The following is a 19,792-nucleotide window of genomic DNA, read 5'->3' as shown; positions in this document are numbered from 1 at the left end:
TTCAACACGTTTGTCCCTCGTCGACGCCCGTAGCAAAATCAAAACAAGGAAGTGCCAGCCGAGACCCCCCAAAAAATGAATCGGTGAAGTTAAAAAGATTTAAAAACTCGATCGTGTTGTTTGAATATACTTTGGCGTTATGGGGAAACGTTTTGCTCGTGCTTTTCTCCATTTTGGCAACATAGCAAGCGGTGCAAGCGATTTAAAATTAAGAATATGTAGAATCTCGGTTTGAGTTCGGTTAGCCTGGATGGGCGCTGGTTCGGAGGAGATGGTTCGGAGCGTGTTTCGATCCGGGTTGTGGGTCCGAGCCGCGCACACACTTTTGACCTGGTCCATCACCCTGATCTTGTTCTTACACGACACCGGTAAGAATTTTATAGTAGCAACATCAGTGTTGGGAGGGTTACTTATAAAATGTATTCCCATACAGATTACAGATTACACACCCCAAAATGTAGTTTGTAACGTAATCCATTAAATTACTTAAAGTGAGTAACGTAATCTGAATACTTTGGATTACTTGATTTGCTGTAGAGAAGCAAAAACGAAGAAATCGTAACATAAGAAGTTTTGTCTGATAAAAGAAAATAAAAAGCCCAGACTTTACTGAACCAAATTAAAAATATTATTGATAGAAGAAGAGGAGACACGTCCACGCAGCATGATTTAGTCCTGTTAAATCCAGGTTTAGACCTGGTTTTAGACCTAGTTTAGTCCTGGTTTAGACCTGGTTTAGATCTGGTTTAGACCTGGTTTTAGACTTGGTTTTAGACCTGGTTTAGACCTGATTTAGACCTGGTTTTAGTCCTGGTTTAGACCTAATTTAGATCTGGTTTTAGACCTTGTTTAGTCCTGGTTTAGACCTGGTTTAGACCTGGTTTAGACCTGGTTTAATGTCCGGCAATGAATGGAATTACAGAAAAAAAAAGGGGGGGATATAGCCCAAAATGTGAAAACAGGAAAATACCGCCGTGTAATCCATTTATTTTAACAAAGTAACTGTAATCCAATTACCACTCATTGAAACAGTAACTGTAACTGAATACAGTTACTCATAATTTGTACTCTGATTACGTAACTCCGGTACATGTAATCTGTTACTCCCCAACACTGAGACATATAGTTCAAGTGGCTGTTAAACAGTAAATAATTCTAATAGCAGAGAAAGCACCAAAAAATACTAGTTTATTGGAAATTCTTTATTAAGGAGTTAGAGAAAAACTTCAGTCTAATCTCCTCGTAAGGCCCATAGAGGCAGAGATTGCACCAGTAACTCCAAATATCACAAATGAAAAACGGACATGGATGGATGAATGAATGAATGAATGAAGAAAATAACATTTCCAATTAGGGATGTAACAATAACCAAAATATTGTGATATGGTATCGTCAAAAGTCTCGCAATAATATCGTTGACTGTCACAATATATCAAATCACAAGTTCCTTTGTTTAAATGCTTGGTTTTATTGTAGCAACAGCTTATGAACATCGGAAACTACATATCCTATGATTCATTTCAGTGGAGACAACGTGAAGAGATATGTTTTTGACTTGAATTCTTGGGATTATAATGGAAATAATTCACACCAAAATCTTGCCAAGGTATTTTAAAAGCAAAAAAGTGTCCTATTTACAATTATATTATCCTCTTCAAAATATCACTATAAATACCGTACCATGAGATGCGTATTGTGATAATATCGTACCGTGAGATTTGGATATCGTTACATCCCTATTTCCAATATATATATTACTATTTCTTTGATGTATAAGCAGTGATGGGAAGAATACGAAAATGTATTTAGTTACAGAATACTGAATAACTGCATTAAAATGTATTTTGTAACATATTCTGACACATGGGCCAAATAGAGTACTGTATTTTGAATACTTTTACACAGACATTACATTTAAATTATAGAGTTGTTGTGGCAAAAATTATATATCTCTTGAATATAAATAATGAATCCATTTGCGAAGCCCGATGAGTTTTTGGAATATAGACCAAAGTTTATTCTTGTTACAGCAGATATTGACAGGGCCTCAGCCTGCCCTGGCCACAGACCAACAGCCTCTCCCCACCAATAGTACGTTCCTACTACATCTCCCACCGTATCTCCCAGAGCATTTGAGCTCTGAGTATTTATACAGAAATACAAATTACATACATATCAAAGCAGAGTGACTTTGGTTTCAGAGGCTGGTGCTAAATTAACATACAGTTGAGGATAACAAAGGGCTTCCTGAAGGAGGAGACAGATGAACCTTTACACGTTAATGACCGGTCTGGGTTTCAGGTAGAAATCACATTCATTTACACAAAGACAGATTGAAAGAAATCTTTCCACAATCCAAATTTCTATCACAGAGTAAAACCTCAAGATAGGATTAAAAACAGCTTTATGTTTGTTTCACCATTTGTTCTGCATTTCCTATCACTGACTGGAGATGGAACAACGACACATGCAGTCACCACAAGAGCAGTGTATTATATTTTTCTCACTGATTCTGTGCAGTTTGAAACCTAAATTGTGTGACCAAGTACTTTGATTTGAGGAAAGTAACTGTATTCAGAATAGAAAATGAGCAAGTGTTGAAGTAATGAATGAAAAGTAACTGTACCAGAATACAGTTACTCTAAATTAGTATTATGAATACGTATTCTTGGTAAATACAGTATATTCAGTTATTTCTTGTAAGTTTGTAGTAATCATAAGGAAATAACTTACATTTTCCAGTAATTTCCAATAAACAGAGGAGTTCATTCTCCAACCGGCTCCCACAGCTCTGCTCAAACAGTGAGAGATACAGGACTATAATACTCCCTACAACTGTACAACAACTCCCCCTTATAATAAGCCTTACAACTGTACAACAACTCACTCTTGTGTAACAGATAATACTCCCTACAACTGTACAACAACTCACCTTGTGTAACAGATAATACTCGCTACAACTGTACAACAACTCACCCTTATGGAACAGATAATACTCCCTACAACTTGTACATAAACATTTATATAATTATACCTTATTTGACACAATTTTCTTGATATTTTAGCTATTTATTTAGAATTTATTATTACCATTTATATATTTTTCACTTTGTTATTATATTTATTGTGATGTTTGAGCTGCTCTGTCCAAATCATTTCCCTTGTGGGTCAGTAAAGTTTGTCTAAGGCTAACATAAGCGCCAGCGTCAGCCATGTCTCAGTGAAATTATTCCTTCATTTGGTTCTTGATTTTCAGACCTGCGTCGCTGTGAGGAGCAAGGAGAGCTGCTGATTCCAGTAGTGTTTTTCCTTCTTGTTGTTTTGTCCGTGCTTTTGTACTTTGCTGTTTCTTTGATGGACCCTGGGTTTGTGCTCAAAGATGCAGCTCAGGTTAGAAACAATACATGATTATTTGTATTAACATTTAACATCTGAAATATAAAATCACATATACTAATTATGTGCATGTGTGTTTTTGCAGGCCTTATCCGAGGAAACAGAGCAGATGGTTCCTGATTCGTCTGTGCCTCGTGTCCGTCGCTGTGGCTACTGTTTTTTATTGGTAACTTCCAGCTTTGGAGATTCTTACATTTGTTATTTATACATTTTCTATCAGACTTTTTCAAAATGACAAATTAATACAATATTTGTCAGTACCTAATTCTTTGGAAAATGTGTTAGAATATTTAAATTTCAGTTTAGTTCACTAAACTTAAAAAATAAATACAAATTAAGTCATACCTTCTTTTCTTTTTTTATAATTCCTTGATAATTCTTTTGAAAAATGTGTTAGAGTCTAGATTAAAGGTTCTCTGTGTAACCTCCTCGTCTCCATGGGGATGCTTTTGCTTTGTCCAGAATGCTCCACAGCATTGCATTAAACGCATCTATCTCCAAGGAGACAAAAAAGTGACAGGCCTGCTTATGTTTTTTGAGCAATAAAAACATCTGTAATTGAATAAATGCAAGATAGCTACGTTTAATGCTACTTTGGAACATCCATTTCAAGCAAAAAACCTCAAATGCTCACTCTAACCCTCCACTAGAAGTTATGCAATGCACCTTTAAAGACTAACCTTGTCCCATATCCCACTGTTTGTTTTGCAGCAGCCGATGAGAGCGCGTCACTGTGCCGCTTGCGGACACTGCGTGCGTCGCTTCGATCACCACTGTCCCTGGATCAGTAACTGTGTGGGAGAAAGAAACCACCGAGTCTTTGTGCTCTACCTCTCTGTGCAGCTGCTCACTCTGCTCTGGGCCACACACTTCGCTCTGTACGTATCTAATAGTCCGGTTCCTTATATACTTTTGTGGGAATTTTTTGGGGATTTGCTAACCTATATATTTTTGGAAAGGTTATAGTATATGGAGTCAGAAAATCAATGTTTGCATTTGCCCACATGTCTTTATGGCGGCCATATTGGATTTTTAAAAAAATGGCTGCCAAAAAACCCTTTTTGGAATATCTCAGCCTCTGAATAAGTTGAAATGTTGATTTTAACTGCTAAACCCACATTTTCAGGGTCAGGGAATCAAATGGTGCTAGTTACAAACCTGTAAGACCTACCCAAATTAACCCTTAGATGAATAAGTGGGTCAAAAATGACCCGGTTTGGTTGTTTTCTTGCAATTTCACTGTAATATTCACATGTAATACTCACATGTTTTTTTTGGGGTTTTTTTAATGATCCTGCTGAAATACATCAACAATATGGGTAAAACAAATTATAAACATCACATGCAGCTGGTCAGATAACTCAAAGAGTTTAAAAGTAGCTAACATAAAATTTGGATATTGGATGTAAACACACACATTTAGACACAATATGATTACACAACTTTTTTATGAGACATTTTCTATACATCATCNGTCATCCATGTAGAGGAGGTGACTGATGGTGCCCCGTTTCTGAGTCGGTATCCATAGCCAGTGCGGTCGATTTATTTGGCTGAGAGGGTTCAGGCCTATGCAGAACAGTAGTGGGGACAGTGAGTCTCTTGGTATATGCCACATTTGATGGACACATGTGCAAGTGGCTTCCCCTTGGCTTCAAGGGTGGTTTTCCACAACCGCATCGAGTTCGCATGAACGCCCTTAGAGTCCTGTTGATATTGTACAGCTTCAAGCACTCAGTGATCATGTGTGTGGCATTGAGTCATAGGCTTTCTTGTAATCAATCCAGGCAGTGCACAGGTTGGTCTTGCGGGTTCTGCAGTCGCGGGCGACTGTTCGGTCAACCAGGAGTTGGTGTTTGGCTCCCTGGTGTTTTTGCCGATACCCTCTGTGCTGCGCTCATGTATTGATCATGTGCCCACTTATCTTAGCGCAATGATGCCTGACATGAGCTTCCATGTTGTGAGAGACAGGTTATTGGCCGAAGTTGGATGGGACTGCACCCTTTGAAGGATCCTTTAGGATCAGGATCGTAACGCCTTGGTTAACCATTCAGGGTGAGTCCATCCCTTAGCAGCTGGTTCATTTGTGCTGCCAGGCGCTCGTGGAGGGCAGTGAGTCTTTAGCCAGTACGCATGGATCATGTCAGGGCCCGGTGCGGTCCAGTTTTTCATACCTGAGACTCTTCCCTGGATGTCTGCCACTGTGATGGTGACTGGATTCTTGTGGTCTTCTCTCAGATCCACCAGCCACTGTGCATCGGTGTTATGTGATGCCTCCCTTTCCCATATGCCTTTCCAGTACCTCTCAGTCTCCAGCCTTGGTGGGTATGCTCTGCTGTTATTACCCTGCCACTGAGCGTACACTTTCGCCGGTTGTGTTGCGAACAGCCGGTTATTCGTTCCTCTTTAGGCGGCTGGCCAGGCTTGGAGCCTTTGTTTGGCAGTTTCGAGTGCTTCAGGTATGGGCAACTGGTTGTACCTCTTGGGCGCTTGCTTTTTCCTCTGACAGTTGGCTCACTTCTCTCCGCACCTCCTTGATTTTAGCCTCTAACCGTCTTTGCCATGGTGGGCATGGCTCCATGGTTGCTCTTATAGCCCAACACATCTAGGATCACTGCTGCTGAGTGTATATCAGCTCATTGGTTTCAGTGATTGTTGTGGTAGGAGACTTTCAGTGGTACTTCACATGGTGGTACTTCACATAGCCTCTGTAACCGGCATCGGGGTTGCTTGTGTTCATCGGGCATGATTTATCTTTCAGGTCAGTCGCTGCCTCGCTCTGCGTGATCTTATTGGGGTTTCGTACCCAATCTCTGGTTGGGGAGTTGGTGTCAACTCCCTCTGACCTGGACACTGGTTCCCCCTTGCCGTGGCATTTGTGTTGTACCTCATCAATCTCTAGTTGTGATAGCAGTTGCCTTTGTGGATGTTTGGAACACTGAGCTACTAGTTGTTTGCGTTAGCTTGGACTGTGGGTATCGTAATAACCATTTCTCCCACATCCTGTTCATGTAACCCCTCTGCCTAGGGTTACTGTAGTAGTAGCATTCCAACAGAGCCTTGTTCTTGCATCTCGCCCATTTCCGCCGTGTTCCAGTAGCCATTTTTCATCAAGGTGCCCTGGTTCCCAGCACCTGATGCAGACCTTGTTTGCCGGGCGACGTCTGAGCCGGCATGTCATACGTTTTTTTCTCTGTCATATTGTATGAGGTGGGCAGTAGCACGAAGGGTCTTGCCCAAGGACCCACACTGGTTAGCTCATTGTCCCCCTGCCGTCATAGGGGGGATTTGAACCCGGGTCTCCCATGTGAAAGTCCAGTGACTTCCCAATTGAGCTAACCTATATATATATATATATATATATATATATATATATATATATATATATATATATATATATATATATATATATATATATATATATATATATATATATATATATATATATATATATATATATATATATATAATATATATATATATATATATATATATATATATATATATATATATATATATATATATATATATATATATATATATATATATATATATATATATATATATTACACATATATGGAATGCGGCTACGGCCAAATACCTGCAAAGAGTGAGGCAAGTCCTAAGAAGCCAGCTCAATGGCAAGAACAAGGTGCAGTGATGAGATACCCTGCAGGAATCATAAGCTGGCCAAAGGAGGAGATACAAACCACAGATGTTAAGACACGAAAGCTCCTGACCATGCATGGAGGGTTCCATCCCAATGGCTTGAGAGGGTCTGAAGGATACACAGAAGCTCATTCTGGAGGTCAGGAGCAGGCCCTGGGCACTTGAGTAATAGAGGCCCAGATCTACCACACCAAACAAGAGCCACGGTGTAGACTGTGCAAAGAGGCTCCTGAGACAGTCCAGCACAGAACTGCAGGTGTAAGATGCTGCAGGGAAAGCATACATGGAGCGACATAACCAAATGGCGGGCATAGTGTAAAGAAACATCTGTCTGTCTACGAGTGGGAAACACCTCCAAAGGTTGTGGAGAACGACCGAGCCAAGATCCTGTGGGACTTCCAGATACAGACTGACAGGATGGTGATGGACAAACCAGACATAGTGGTGGTGGATAAGAAACAGAGCAGAGCCGTGGTGGTGGACATCACAATACCAAGCGATGGTAATATCAGGAAAAAGGAACCGCCTGTCAATCTCACATTCCGTCCTCCCCTCACTCATGAACTCCTCCACTTGAGGCAGGGACTCTCCACCCACTCGGAGAGGGCAAGACGCCTTTTTCCGGTCGAGAACCATGGTCTCGGATTTGGAGGAGATGATCTTCATACCAGCTGCTTCACACACAGGTCAAACTGCCCCAGTGCTGCAGGTCCTGGTTTGATGAAGACAACGGGACAACATCATCTGTGAACAGCAGAGATGATCCTGTGGTCCCCAAACCAGACTGTTCGGCCCCTGACTGCACCGAGAAATTCTGTCCATAAATACAATGAACAGAACCGGTGACAGTTGCGGCCCTGGTGGAGTCCAACATGCAGCGGGAATAGGTCTGACTTACTGCCGGCAATGAACACAGCTCCTGCTCCGGTCATACAGGAACCAGACAGCCCTTAGCAATGGGCCCCGGACCCCATACTCCCAGAGCACCCCCCACAGGACACCACGAGGGACACGGTCGAATGCCTTCTCCAGATCCACAAAGCACATGTGGACTGGTTGGGCAAACTCCCATGAACCCTTGAGCACCCGATGGAGAGTGTAGAGCTGGTCCAGTGTTCCACGACCGGGACGAAAACCACGGTCGGATTCTCCACTCCAGTCCCTGGCATAGACCGGGGAGGCTGAGAAATGTGATTCCCCCGCAGTTGGAACACACCCTCCGGTCCCCCTTCTTATACAGAGGGACCAACACCCCGGTCTGCCAGTCCAGAGGTACTGTCCCCGACCGCCACAACATGTTGAAGAGGCGTGTCAGCCAAGACCCACAACATCCAGAGACTTAAGGTACTCAGGATGGATCTCATCCAGCCACGGGCTTTATATTATGAATAGGATTTTTTTGATGGACAAAATAGAAAAAAAAAAAAAAAAAAACTAGAAAAGCACTCAGAGAGCGCAGACCTCCGCCAAGGACTACCCCCATTTTTTATATAAATTGCGATAAAATCAGTCTTCTGGATCAGATCCGGATCAGCCTTTGGAATATGAAAGAGTCCATCTGTCCATCCCTGAGTCAAATTTCATGGGGTTTGGTCAATAATTAACCGAGATATTGAGAAACTAAATTTTTGGCCCCATTTACCACAATGTTAACTAAAATTTCAAAGTGATCCAGAATCCAGGATTTCTTCCGGATCACCCCCAAAATGAAATCAGTTCTTCCTTTTCACATTTCCAACAAATCCTGAAAATTTCATCAAAATCGGTCCATAATTTTTTGAGTTATGTTGCTAACAGACAAACAAACAAACAAACAAACGCCAGCAAAAACATAACCTCCTTGGCGGAGGTAATCAGGATCATGTAGAGCGGGTTCATACAAACATTTTAAGACCAAAATGTCAAGGCTCACTGCAGCAGGTATAGAGAGAGGAGCCACAAGATCCTAATGTAAGTCCATTGGAGCCAGAGTCAGAAGGAGCTGGAAGAGCCTCCTGGAGAACTTCCTATTTGGCACATGGCGGCTACAGTGTTAGATCTGTCCACTCATATATACAGTCTATGGTTGTATGAAAGTGATGATGATAATGATGATGTATAGAAAATGTCTCATAAAAAAGTTGTGCAATCATATTGTGTCTGAATATGTGTGTTTACATCCAATATCCAAATTTTATGTTAGCTACTTTTAAACTCTTTGAGTTATCTGACCAGCTGCATGTGATGTTTATAATTTGTTTTTACCCATATTGTTGATGTATTTCAGCAGGATAATAAAAAAAAAAAGAAAAACATGTTTTTGGAGGAACATGGAGTATTACATGTGAATATTAGAGTGAAAATGCAAGAAAACAACCAAACCGGGTCATTTTTGACCCACTTATTCATCTAAGGGTTAATGTGGGTAGGTCTTACAGGTTTGTAACTAGCACCATTTGATTCCCTGACCCTTAAAATGTGGGTTTAGCAGTTAAAATCAACATTTCAACTTATTCAGAGGCTGAGATATTCCAAAAAGGGTTTTTTGGCAGCCATTTTTAAAAAATCCAATATGGTCGTCATAAAGACATATGGGCAAATGCAAACATTGATTTTCTGACTCCATATACTATAACCTTTCCAAAAATATATAGGTTAGCAAATCCCCAAAAACTTCCACTAAGGTCAAAAAATGACAATAAGGAACCGGACTATAAACCTAACTACCGTATTTTCCGCACTATTAACCACTCTGGATTATAAGGCACACTGTCATAGAATGGTCTATTTTCGAACTTAAAAAACAAAAAAACGCACCGGACTTTAAACGAAACACAACAGGTAAGCTATGTTCAGACTGCAGGGCTTAACGCTCAATTTGGATTTTTTTGTGAAATCCGATGTTTTTGCGAGGAAAACTGTATGGCCTCAACCCCCTGCAGCTTCCACACTAGGCTCCACTCCAAACACCTTGAACCAAATGTAGGACAAAAATGGCCGTAACATTTTGTTTAATGTGATGATATAATATCAATATCATGGGCTGCTGTATCAGTATATCACCAAGAGTATTTTTTGGTATATTGAACAAATTATTTAGTTACAGCTATAGTTTTGTTGCTTGTTCAGAGGAAGGAAACTCATTCATGAAACTCATTTGACATTTTCACTGTTTTGATTAAAATGTTTTATATATGTATATATATATATTTATATATGTTTTATAAGAACTTTGCACAAGAAGTGATTTAACAAAGACTTTTAGTATCACAGCCATGATTTAGCCATTATTTTTTAAAGAATTTATTTAAAATATACCGTACTGAACCGAAAGTGCACTGTATCGAGATATGTATTGTATCGTGGCCTATGTATCGAGGTATGTATCATATTGGCGGCTTCTTAATGATAGCCAGCCCTATTAGAATGTTGTTACCTCATCAAAAACATACCTGGAGTTGTGTTTTGTTTAATGTCAAATTCCTGGCAAAACCAGTGACATCTCTTTGGAGACACAGAGGCAATGGTCCCTTCACTAGAAATGTTACATACTGCATCTTTAAAGGGCCCATCTCATGCAAAATCAACGTTTCAGAGCTTTCTACCTTCTAAGAGTGATGTGTGGGCCTTGTATTTGTCGCCCAAGTGGTTTTTAGATTGATTTAGCTTTTTTTTTAACAAATTGCAGCGTATTTCTGCCACCCTCCAACGTGACAACGAACTAAAGCTGCTACAACAATGATGCGGCAGATACACCTATGACGCGTTTGACGTAGCAGAAAGCACTTCACACCTGCCCTAGAGATGCGCGGATTGCGGTTACAACCGCGGTATCCGCGGTTAATCCGCGGGTCGGGCGGATTACGTGACGAAAAATTATATTTAAATTAAATTCGGGCGGGTGGCGGTTTAACTACAAAAAAAAAAAAAGTTATTGTTAGTATTGTTACCTACATCTGAATAGACGAGTGTCATTGTCTATGCTTGTAGTATGAAGTGTACGTCATATCCTTAAGTAGCCCATTTGAACTCGTTTTTATGTTCTGAAGGTTAAGGTTGTGTTGGGTTATTGATAGCCTAAGGTTTAAGAGGCACATATTATATGCAGTTTATTTTATTATTTCTAATTTATTTCAGCTGTTTGCCAACACATAAGTGGCTATAGGGCCATATTTATTTAGTTATGCATATTTTTTCTTGCCTATTTCAATTGGAATATAAAGAGGGCATTGCCTGATTTCAATAAAGGTTCATCTGGATGAGATGATCTGTCTATTTTGTTTCGATATCAGTTATATTTTAAAACATGCAGACATTATAGCGTAGACTGCCACTCGGGGTATTTAAAACTTAAAGAAAGACCGATGGAGTGAGGCTATGACTTTGAAATATTATCGGGCAATGGCAGAATGTTCAGAATGTAACAACATCCAACACGAAGGCAAGAAGGTTCAAAAATAGCCTAGTCAGAAAACATTGTCAATTAATTAGCTGCGCAAGAAAACCAGGTAAGTTTGGGGTTGTTACGGACAATTAAGAATGTGAACATACACGCTGAGCGAATTTTGGAATGAATGAGCTATAGAGTTTGCATTTTTATCGAGGCTCCTTAGTTTGTTTGCTGTATAATTGTTCTAAAATCAATCGGCGGATGGCGGGCGGGTGCGGTTTTGAAAACCTTCGGTGCAAAATGGACAGCGGGCGGATGATGAGTTTTGTGTCGCGGTTGCAGATGAAAAAATAGCCCATCCACGCATCTCTAGCCTCCCCCACTCCACCTCCTCCAGCTCGCCTCCACCAGTGTACATGATATAATAAATTTATCTACTAGTGTTTATTAATACTTTACCAATCAGCTGATGTGGACGTGGTGCTCGAGCTTCGTGCTCCTCAAAGTCCTCGTCCGATTCCGGGTCCAACACATGTGGCTGAACGCGCTGTATCTCCATGATGAATAAAAGTTTATTCTACCACTATCAGGGTCACGCCTGTCTCCCCCTCCCTCCCTGAGATGGGCAGAGGAAGGGCGGCTCACTCGTCCCCTACGTCACGTTTGGAGGGCGGAGCCTGTGCTTTCTCAGGACGGGCGGGGGGAGGAGTAATAGTCGGTCTTTCATAGTTTCTGGTCTGTGACTGTCTCCAAGAAATCAGTAAGATTTCAGAACTATTGTGTCATGGATGTTCCAAAACCCAAATTGTGTTTGTTTATGTGCAGAAGATACAATGTGAAAAGAGTTATTTTACATGAGATGGGCACTTTAATACAATATATACGTTTTGATACTTAGACAAACTTTATTTATCCCCAAATGAAATTACTTGAACACAGTAGCTCACACATCACAATAAATATAATAACAAAGAGAAAAAATATAAAATAAGTAGCAGAAATAGCAAAAGACAGGAGTCAAATAAGGCATAATTATGTAAAATTATAAAGGTATATGTTAGGGATGGGCACGATCAGTCGACTAATCGATAATTGATCATTAAGAATTTCGTCGATTACGTTCATTTCTAATCGATAAACCGAATGTAGGTTTCTGTGTGTAGATATGAAGCTGCGTCTGACAGCACAAACACGAGTTGCGGGCTCACAGTCCCACATTTTGCCTCTGGCTCCTCCTTGGAGATCTCTACAGCACTGAATCAGTGTGTTTACAGCACATCAGTGTCCCGGTTTCATCATGGTGCATGTTTATGCAGTATCCCGGTTACTGCAACATAAAGAGCTGCGCTAAACCTGCACATGTACGATCTCTGAAAACATCGTGGCACACAGAACAGACTCACCTTCTGCATCAACATCCCTCTGTCAGAGAAAGAACACTCATATTCCACTGAGTCGTGTCCTTTAGTCTGACAGAAGCTGAAACGCATCAGCGCACCATGGTTTTAAGTTTTGTTTCTGTGAGACTTGCACAAAGCTGCATTAAACACATGATAATGTCAAACGGGCTGATGTGGCTCTAGAGTGGTTATGTTTATATGTTGTAAAGTTGAATGTATTTATGCAGATTAGTAATAGTAATAATAATGATGATACTTATTATATAAAAACGGTAATGATTAATCGAAAATTGATTGTTAATTCTCCCAACAATCGATTAATAAAATTGAATCGAATCCCCATCCCTAGTATATGTACAAGTAAAAATAAAAAATCTAGAAATAAAGTAATACAAATATATCTCAGCTATATACAAGAAGTCGTAAGGTCATAAGTCTTTGTCACATCTCTAAATTTACTGTAAACAGCTGTCACTCAAAACTGTCTCCTCTGTCTGTGTCTCTTTCAGGTCTGGGTTCTCTCCTGTTGCATCTTGGGAGCGCTGGTTCAAGGTTCACATTTTCCTGTTGGGGGCGCTGTCGGTGGTAGGCATTTTTTCGCTGGTGGTCCTCATACTTTTGGGCTGCCACCTTTACCTGGCGTCTGTGAACTGCACCACGTGGGAGTTCATGTCCCGCCACCGCGTCTCGTACCTGAAGAGCATCTCCGACGAGCAGAACCCTTTCGATCGCGGAGTTTTCTGTAACTTATGGGCGTTTTTCTGCGTGTGCCGAGCGGAAATATGGGAGCAAGTTTATGTCAAAAATTCAACCCTCAGCTCGGTCTAAAGGCAACAAAATGGACACAGAAGGCTGTGTGTGTGTTATTCTAAGCAGAGTAGTAATATATGCATAGAACAAGAAGGTGATGGACCTCGAACGAAAAAGTTACACAGTGTAACTTTAATGCCATAGTGTGTAACTTTTTATTGCACTGAAAAATATAGAATGATCTGTGTTCTTACTCTTGGACTTACATCTCTAAAAAACTGGCTTTTTCTTTGTCTGGAGAAGGGCCGCTTTCTTAACATTTCCATGGAAACAAGCAGATTTTGAAACCAATTTTGTATTTCGTCTTATTGGCTTTTCCATATTAATAGTATGGAAAAGTAACTCTCACCACTGTCTAAAGGCAAGAAAATGGACACAAGAGGCTTTTTGTGTGTGACTTTTTTAATTGCACTGAAAATTATAGAACAACCTGTGTCCTTACTCTTGGACAGCGCCAAAAAACTGGCTCTTATTTAACCTGGAGGAGGCCTTCTTCTGCTTGTTTCCGTGGAAATGTTGAAAAAACTCTTTTTGATTCTGATTTTTGATACCACTTTTGTATTTCTTCCTATTTGCTTTTACAGATTAGAATACACTACGGGAACAGATTTATGTCAAAAAGCAACAGTCAACACTGTCTAAAGGCAACAAAATGTACCATATTTTCTGAACTATAGGGCACTCTGGATTATAAGGCGCACTGTCATTAAATGGTCTATAGAGGCTTTGCACTGTCACGTGTCCCCATGGCAACAGTAACTACACCGCCATGACACAGGGCACACTATGCCATTGACTTCAGCAGCATCGGAGAAACATGGGCAGGTTTTGTTGTGTATTTGGTTGTTCTAGATGCTCTGATAGGGATAAAACGATTCGTTTCTTCACTGTTCCTCTGGAAATTACTCATCAGGAGCTCAAACAAGGGAATTACAGAAAAAAAAGACGGGAATTATGTTTAGAGAACATAAACCACAAAGAGATTTCCTATGGTACCATCAAGACACGCTCACGTCACTTTCATCAAGGTATTTACTATTTAAATTGTTTCATAGCTTATTTAATAAGAGAAGCACATTTACTGAACTAAAATGTAAAAAGAAAACATTTGCAGTGTGAGTGGCAGTAGAAACTGTATTTTCCAACGCACATATAAACATGTTACTCGTCATAGGACCGATGTTTTCTTTATTGTCTTGCTTATCCACAATTTTGTCTTCTAGAATTAATCACTTTTTGCAAGTAGATCTTTCTTACGTTCGCGAGGATCTTTTCATGGCCGATTCTTTTGAGGTTCGGCTCACAGAATTTTCGACTCGTGCGCCATGTTGATCATAGGAGCCCAATGTGGGTTCGTTCAATCATAAAATAGTGCAGGTTTTCCTGGATACATTTATAAAATTTTTGTTCAGTAAATGTGCTTCTCTCATTAAATAAGCTATGAAACAATTTAAATAGCAAATACCTTGATGAAATTTTGCGTGTCTTGATGGTTCTCTTCGCGGTTTATATTCTCTAGCCATAATCCGTGTCTTTTTTTCAATAATGATGAGTAATTTCCAGAGGAACAGTGAAGGACCGAATCGTTTTATCCCTATCAGAGCGTATAGAACAGGGGTGTCAAACTCATTTTGGTCCGGGGGCCGTATCCAAACTACTTTGATCCCAAAGGGACCGGATCAGAAAACTCATGGCATATAAACCCCAAAAATAACAATAAGTTCAAATATTTGTGCAGAGAAACACAAATCTATTACAGAAATCTTTTTTTAATTGATGAACTCTTTCTTTTACAAAATATTATAATATTATGAACAACCTGAAACTTTAAGAAAAATGTAATTTCAACACAGTGTTTTAACATTAAATTGTATGTAAATAAGAATAAGTATTTTTTTTTTTTGAAAATCCTGCACTCAGCTCCACTTTCCTCATTTTTGACATTTTGTTGATGAGGGTGTCACGATCAACAGTCAAAACGATCGTCCTTTAAGAGCGTTTGGAAAGAGACAAGTCTTCATTTGTGCTGCTCTGGTGGGAGGGGCCACGTACAGAGACACTGGAGACACTGATATGATAAGCACCGCAGAAAATACAATATTTTAAAAGAAAATATAATTAAAATATTTTAGTAGAAAATCAGCAGAGGGCCACATTAAAGGTCTTGGAGGGCCGGATCCGGCCCCCGGGTCTTATGTTTGACACCTGTGGTCTAGAACAACCAAATACACAACAAAACCTTCCCATGTTTCTTTGATGCTACTGAAGTCAATGACATAGTGTGCCCAGTGTCATGGCAGCATAGGTACTGTTGCCATGGGGGACACGTGATGGTGCAAAGCCTCTATTTTCAAACTTTTTTCACAAATAAACCGCGTGGGACTTTAAAGGAAACACAACAGTTTGATGGGTAAGTGGTTTTCTTTGTTTGTGGCGTTCACGGTGACTCTGGGCTTTGTTCAGTTGTGGCGTGTAGGGAGGGTGCTGTCTGGGATCAACGGATTGTCGGCATGTTCGCAGTGACTCAGTTGTTCAGTCGTGTCTAGAAGTGGCACATTGCACTCGCTTTTTCAGTTTGTTCCTCCATTCCGTTCCTCGTTGGCGTGGAGTGATGAGTGTGTCTGTGGGTGTTTTTGGGTGTTTTTGGCTGCGCGGTCGCTGTCTGGTCCATGTGTGTTTGTGTGCGACACCTGAGTGGATTCGTGTATAGGGCGCTCTGGATTGTGGGGCGCACAGTCGTTTTTTAATGGGGTTAGAGGCTTAAGAGGGCGCCTTATAGTGCAGAAAATATGGTACAGATGAATGGATTACCATTTGGTTAGTGGGTGTACCCTTAACCCTCTACTCTGCCACTGGGGGTCTTCAACTGAAAAACTATCATTTTGTGGAGATTTTGATACTAATTTTGTATTTCGTCTTGGCTCTTACAGATTAGAATGCGGTCTGAAGTATGGGAATAAATTTATGTCAAAAATAACTGTCAATGCTCTCGAAAGGCAACAAAACATGCTGTCTTTTAAACAGATTACCAACTGGTTAGTGGGTATGCACTTAACCCATTAGTCCATCAGTAGAGGTCTACATCTAAAAAACTCAATCAGCATCAGCTTTAGTTTAAACATGCATTTTTGATCAATATTTTGTGCAGATTTTGATACTAATTTTGTATTTTTTCCTGTTGACTTGTATTGAATAGAATGTGAAGTTGTGTTGTGTTTACCTAATTTAAATATGGAGAATTAAGTCATATAATTTAATTTATTTGCTTCTAATAAAAATGTATGTTGCAGTACATTAAAGGTGCACTATGTAACTTTTCGTTTGGGGGCCTGTCATTTGCTTGTTTCTATGGAGATATCATTGCTCTGCCTGGAATGTTCCACAGTGTGACATTAAACAGCTCTACTTTACATTTATTCAATTACAGGTGGTTTAATTGCTGAAAAAACCTACAAAAAATAGGCATTCTGACTTAGCGGGGTCACTCTCCACAGATCTGACCTGTAACTTGGTCTGCTTTGGTTTCTATGACAATGTAAAGGTTTACTGCCATACTGTGAAAGATTCCAGACAAAGCAATGACATCTCTATAAAGAAAAGCATTTGACGGACCCTCCACCGGAACAGTTACACAATGCACCTAACACAAATTTTAAATATGGAAAAATAAAGTCATATTTAATGTATTTACTTCTAATTGAAATAAAAATGTTGCATTACATTTATTGATTGACCTAATCCTTTAGCAGCAGACAGTGAATATGTGGTACAGAGGAGGAAGAGTGAATAGGCTCTACTCACGCTTACGTCACAAAACCGTCAGACGTTTGGAAACGCGGATTACAACTTCTTTTTGGGCTCTGTTGACTAGTAGTAACTGTCAAAATCTGAGAAAATTTTTAAATTGGCCTGGTTTTCTTCATCTAGATGTCACTATCCTTTTTTTTTTTCCTTTTGTAAACTGCCTATTCATTTGTGTATTATAATTTGTCTAACTTAAAGGTTGGATGGAGGATTTTTTTTTTTTTAGCTTAAAATACCATTACAGAGAAGCAGCAGCCTTATAATTATAATGACCAAAAAAACTAAAGAATGAAAATCTATCAACTGTGGATGTAGTAAGGCCAGATAAACATCAGCCAATAGAAAACGACGCTCCCTCATTTTCCATTGGCTGTTGGGTTGTCAATCAAACTCCCTACGTTTCTAGTGTAACCGATTCACCGGCGCATGGGAATTACGTGGTTTATGCAGCGGTTCTTAGAGGCTTTTTCAAACTGTAGCTTCCTCACAGTTCACACAAAGTTTGTTGCGATGGCGGACGAGAATCCACGACCAGTTCACCACAAAATAAAGTCAATTTTTGAGGTCGCTGAAAGAAGAAGGCAAGGGGAAAAAGAGCAAAGACAAACTGAGGTAATTCTTGGAGATTCCTTCCAGCGATTGTGTGACTGAAGCAGACGAAGGGTCTAAAAACTGACGCATTGGTCACTAAATTATTTCTAGACAGGTCACTTCAACAGTAATTCTGACTGTAAACAAGCGTGAGTTCTAGAGTAAGGAGACGGGAGGAGGTGTTTCTACTGAGGGGCTGTGGAGGAGGAAGGTGGTGTCACACATGCACAACATTTGAAAAAGGACTGTCACTGTATTTGTCTTTCCCTTAAAAAATCATCTATACAACCTTTAATTTTAAAAAAAGATGTTACTGTAGCGTTCCGTTATGTTCAGCAGATCAGCAGTTCCAACAGCCGTCTGTAAGTGACATCGAAACTGCGATTAGAGTCTCGTCCTCCATGAAAAGCTTTGGCAGGTTGTGAAGATGCTGCTGCTGAATCCATGGTTTTATCACATGCCCAGTGTCAGGAACTACACCAGAAGTCGTCATCCGCATGTTTCCATACTTCTTCCAGTAATCGTGAATAGACGCATCAAGAATTTCGGACTTCCAGTCATTGCGCAATGCATACTGGGAAGGAATTTCCGAGAAAGTGAGCATCAAACTGCCACGTTTGATTTCCCAGTGGGATGTGTCTATTGACAAAGCCAGTCTTTTTAAGTCTTTTGAACCATATCACTTTTGTTTCTGGTTCTGATATTGTCAGATTTTAGTTTTGGGATTCCAAGATCGTAATTGTGTGGTTGTTGGATCCTAACAGCAGAAAACAGCTTGAGAAATTTGTTTGCGAACTCCATAAATGCAAAAGGGAATCAGATGTGTGTGACTGCAAATCTCTGTTCAAACTGTTTCACTTCCCAATGGAACTGAAAAATAGTGAAAGATGAAGGTGATGGGCAGGATTGATCCACAGGAAGGACGGAAAAGGAAACCTTTGACTGCCTAAATCATCCCGAGTTTGCAGTGAACATTTTGTATGTGGAGCAACATCAAAGTGGGATCCCGTTTGTTAAGTGAGAGGTACAGAAGACAAACAGACTGAGCTGCACTTTCTTGTTCTTGTGGTTTTACAGCAACATCACGTCTTCACGTCTCTTTACAGTGGAAGGTGTTTCTTGGCGATCAGCTGGTGCCTTTTGCTTTGGCGTTGACCTTTTAAATTCATTACCAAGGCTGAGCGAAGAATCAGAGTTTTGCTTTGATGTCGGTCCAGGTACAAAATGTTGTCTGCAAACTTAGGATGATTTAGGCAGTGAAAGGTTTTCTTTTTCGTCCTTCCCGTGGATCAATACTGCCCATCGCCTTCACCTTTCACTAGTTTTCAATTCCGTTGGGAAGGGAAACAGTTTGAACTGAGGTTTGCAGTCACACACATCTGATTCCCTTTTGCATTTATAGAGTTCGCAAACAAATTTCTCGAGCCATTTTCCGCTGTTAGGATCCAACAACCACACAATTACGATGTCCGAGTCCCAAAACTAAAATATGACAATATCAGAACCAGAAACAAAAGTGATATGGTTCAAAAGACTAGAAAAGATCAGCTTTGTCAATAAACGCATCCCACTGGGAAAACAAACTTGGCGGTTTAATGCTCACTTTTTTGGAAACTCCTTCCCAGTATGCATTGCGCAATGACCGGAAGTTCGAAATTCTTGATGCATCTATAGAGCCAATATATGGGTATAAGGATGATGAGTTTAGAGTTTCTTGGTGGCCCCCACAAATACATACATAGACATTTTTTTT

The 19,792-nt window shown here is 40.1% G+C and overlaps 1 protein-coding gene across 1 annotated transcript; it reads left to right on the top strand.

The window, feature by feature from the left end:
- The first annotated feature begins 33 nt into the window (after positions 1 to 33).
- Positions 34 to 16,649, top strand: LOC110172391 (palmitoyltransferase ZDHHC12-A-like). The gene is made up of 5 exons (XM_020938253.2): positions 34 to 368; positions 3,257 to 3,390; positions 3,482 to 3,562; positions 4,108 to 4,274; positions 13,344 to 16,649. The coding sequence occupies exons 1-5, from the start codon at positions 251 to 253 to the stop codon at positions 13,660 to 13,662; spliced, it is 819 nt and encodes a 272-aa protein (XP_020793912.1). The 5' UTR covers positions 34 to 250; the 3' UTR covers positions 13,663 to 16,649.
- The last annotated feature ends 3,143 nt before the right edge of the window (positions 16,650 to 19,792 follow it).

The sequence above is a fragment of the Boleophthalmus pectinirostris genome, unplaced genomic scaffold (assembly GCF_026225935.1).
Source record: "Boleophthalmus pectinirostris isolate CB_2022bp ecotype Guang Dong unplaced genomic scaffold, ASM2622593v1 HiC_scaffold_4, whole genome shotgun sequence".
NCBI classification, from domain to species: domain Eukaryota; kingdom Metazoa; phylum Chordata; class Actinopteri; order Gobiiformes; family Gobiidae; genus Boleophthalmus; species Boleophthalmus pectinirostris.
Note: the sequence above shows the minus strand (reverse complement) of the source record. Positions and strands in the feature narration are given on the sequence as shown.

What these genes read in the sequence shown, in the direction of transcription:
- LOC110172391 (XM_020938253.2), top strand. Translation starts at nt 251, where the DNA reads ATGGGCGCTGGTTCGGAGGAGATGGTTCGGAGCGTGTTTCGATCCGGG. An exon ending in CTTGTTCTTACACGACACCG is followed by an intron (nt 369 to 3,256) that starts GTAAGAATTTTA and finishes CTTGATTTTCAG; the next exon opens with ACCTGCGTCGCTGTGAGGAG. An exon ending in TGGGCCACACACTTCGCTCT is followed by an intron (nt 4,275 to 13,343) that starts GTACGTATCTAA and finishes TGTCTCTTTCAG; the next exon opens with GTCTGGGTTCTCTCCTGTTG.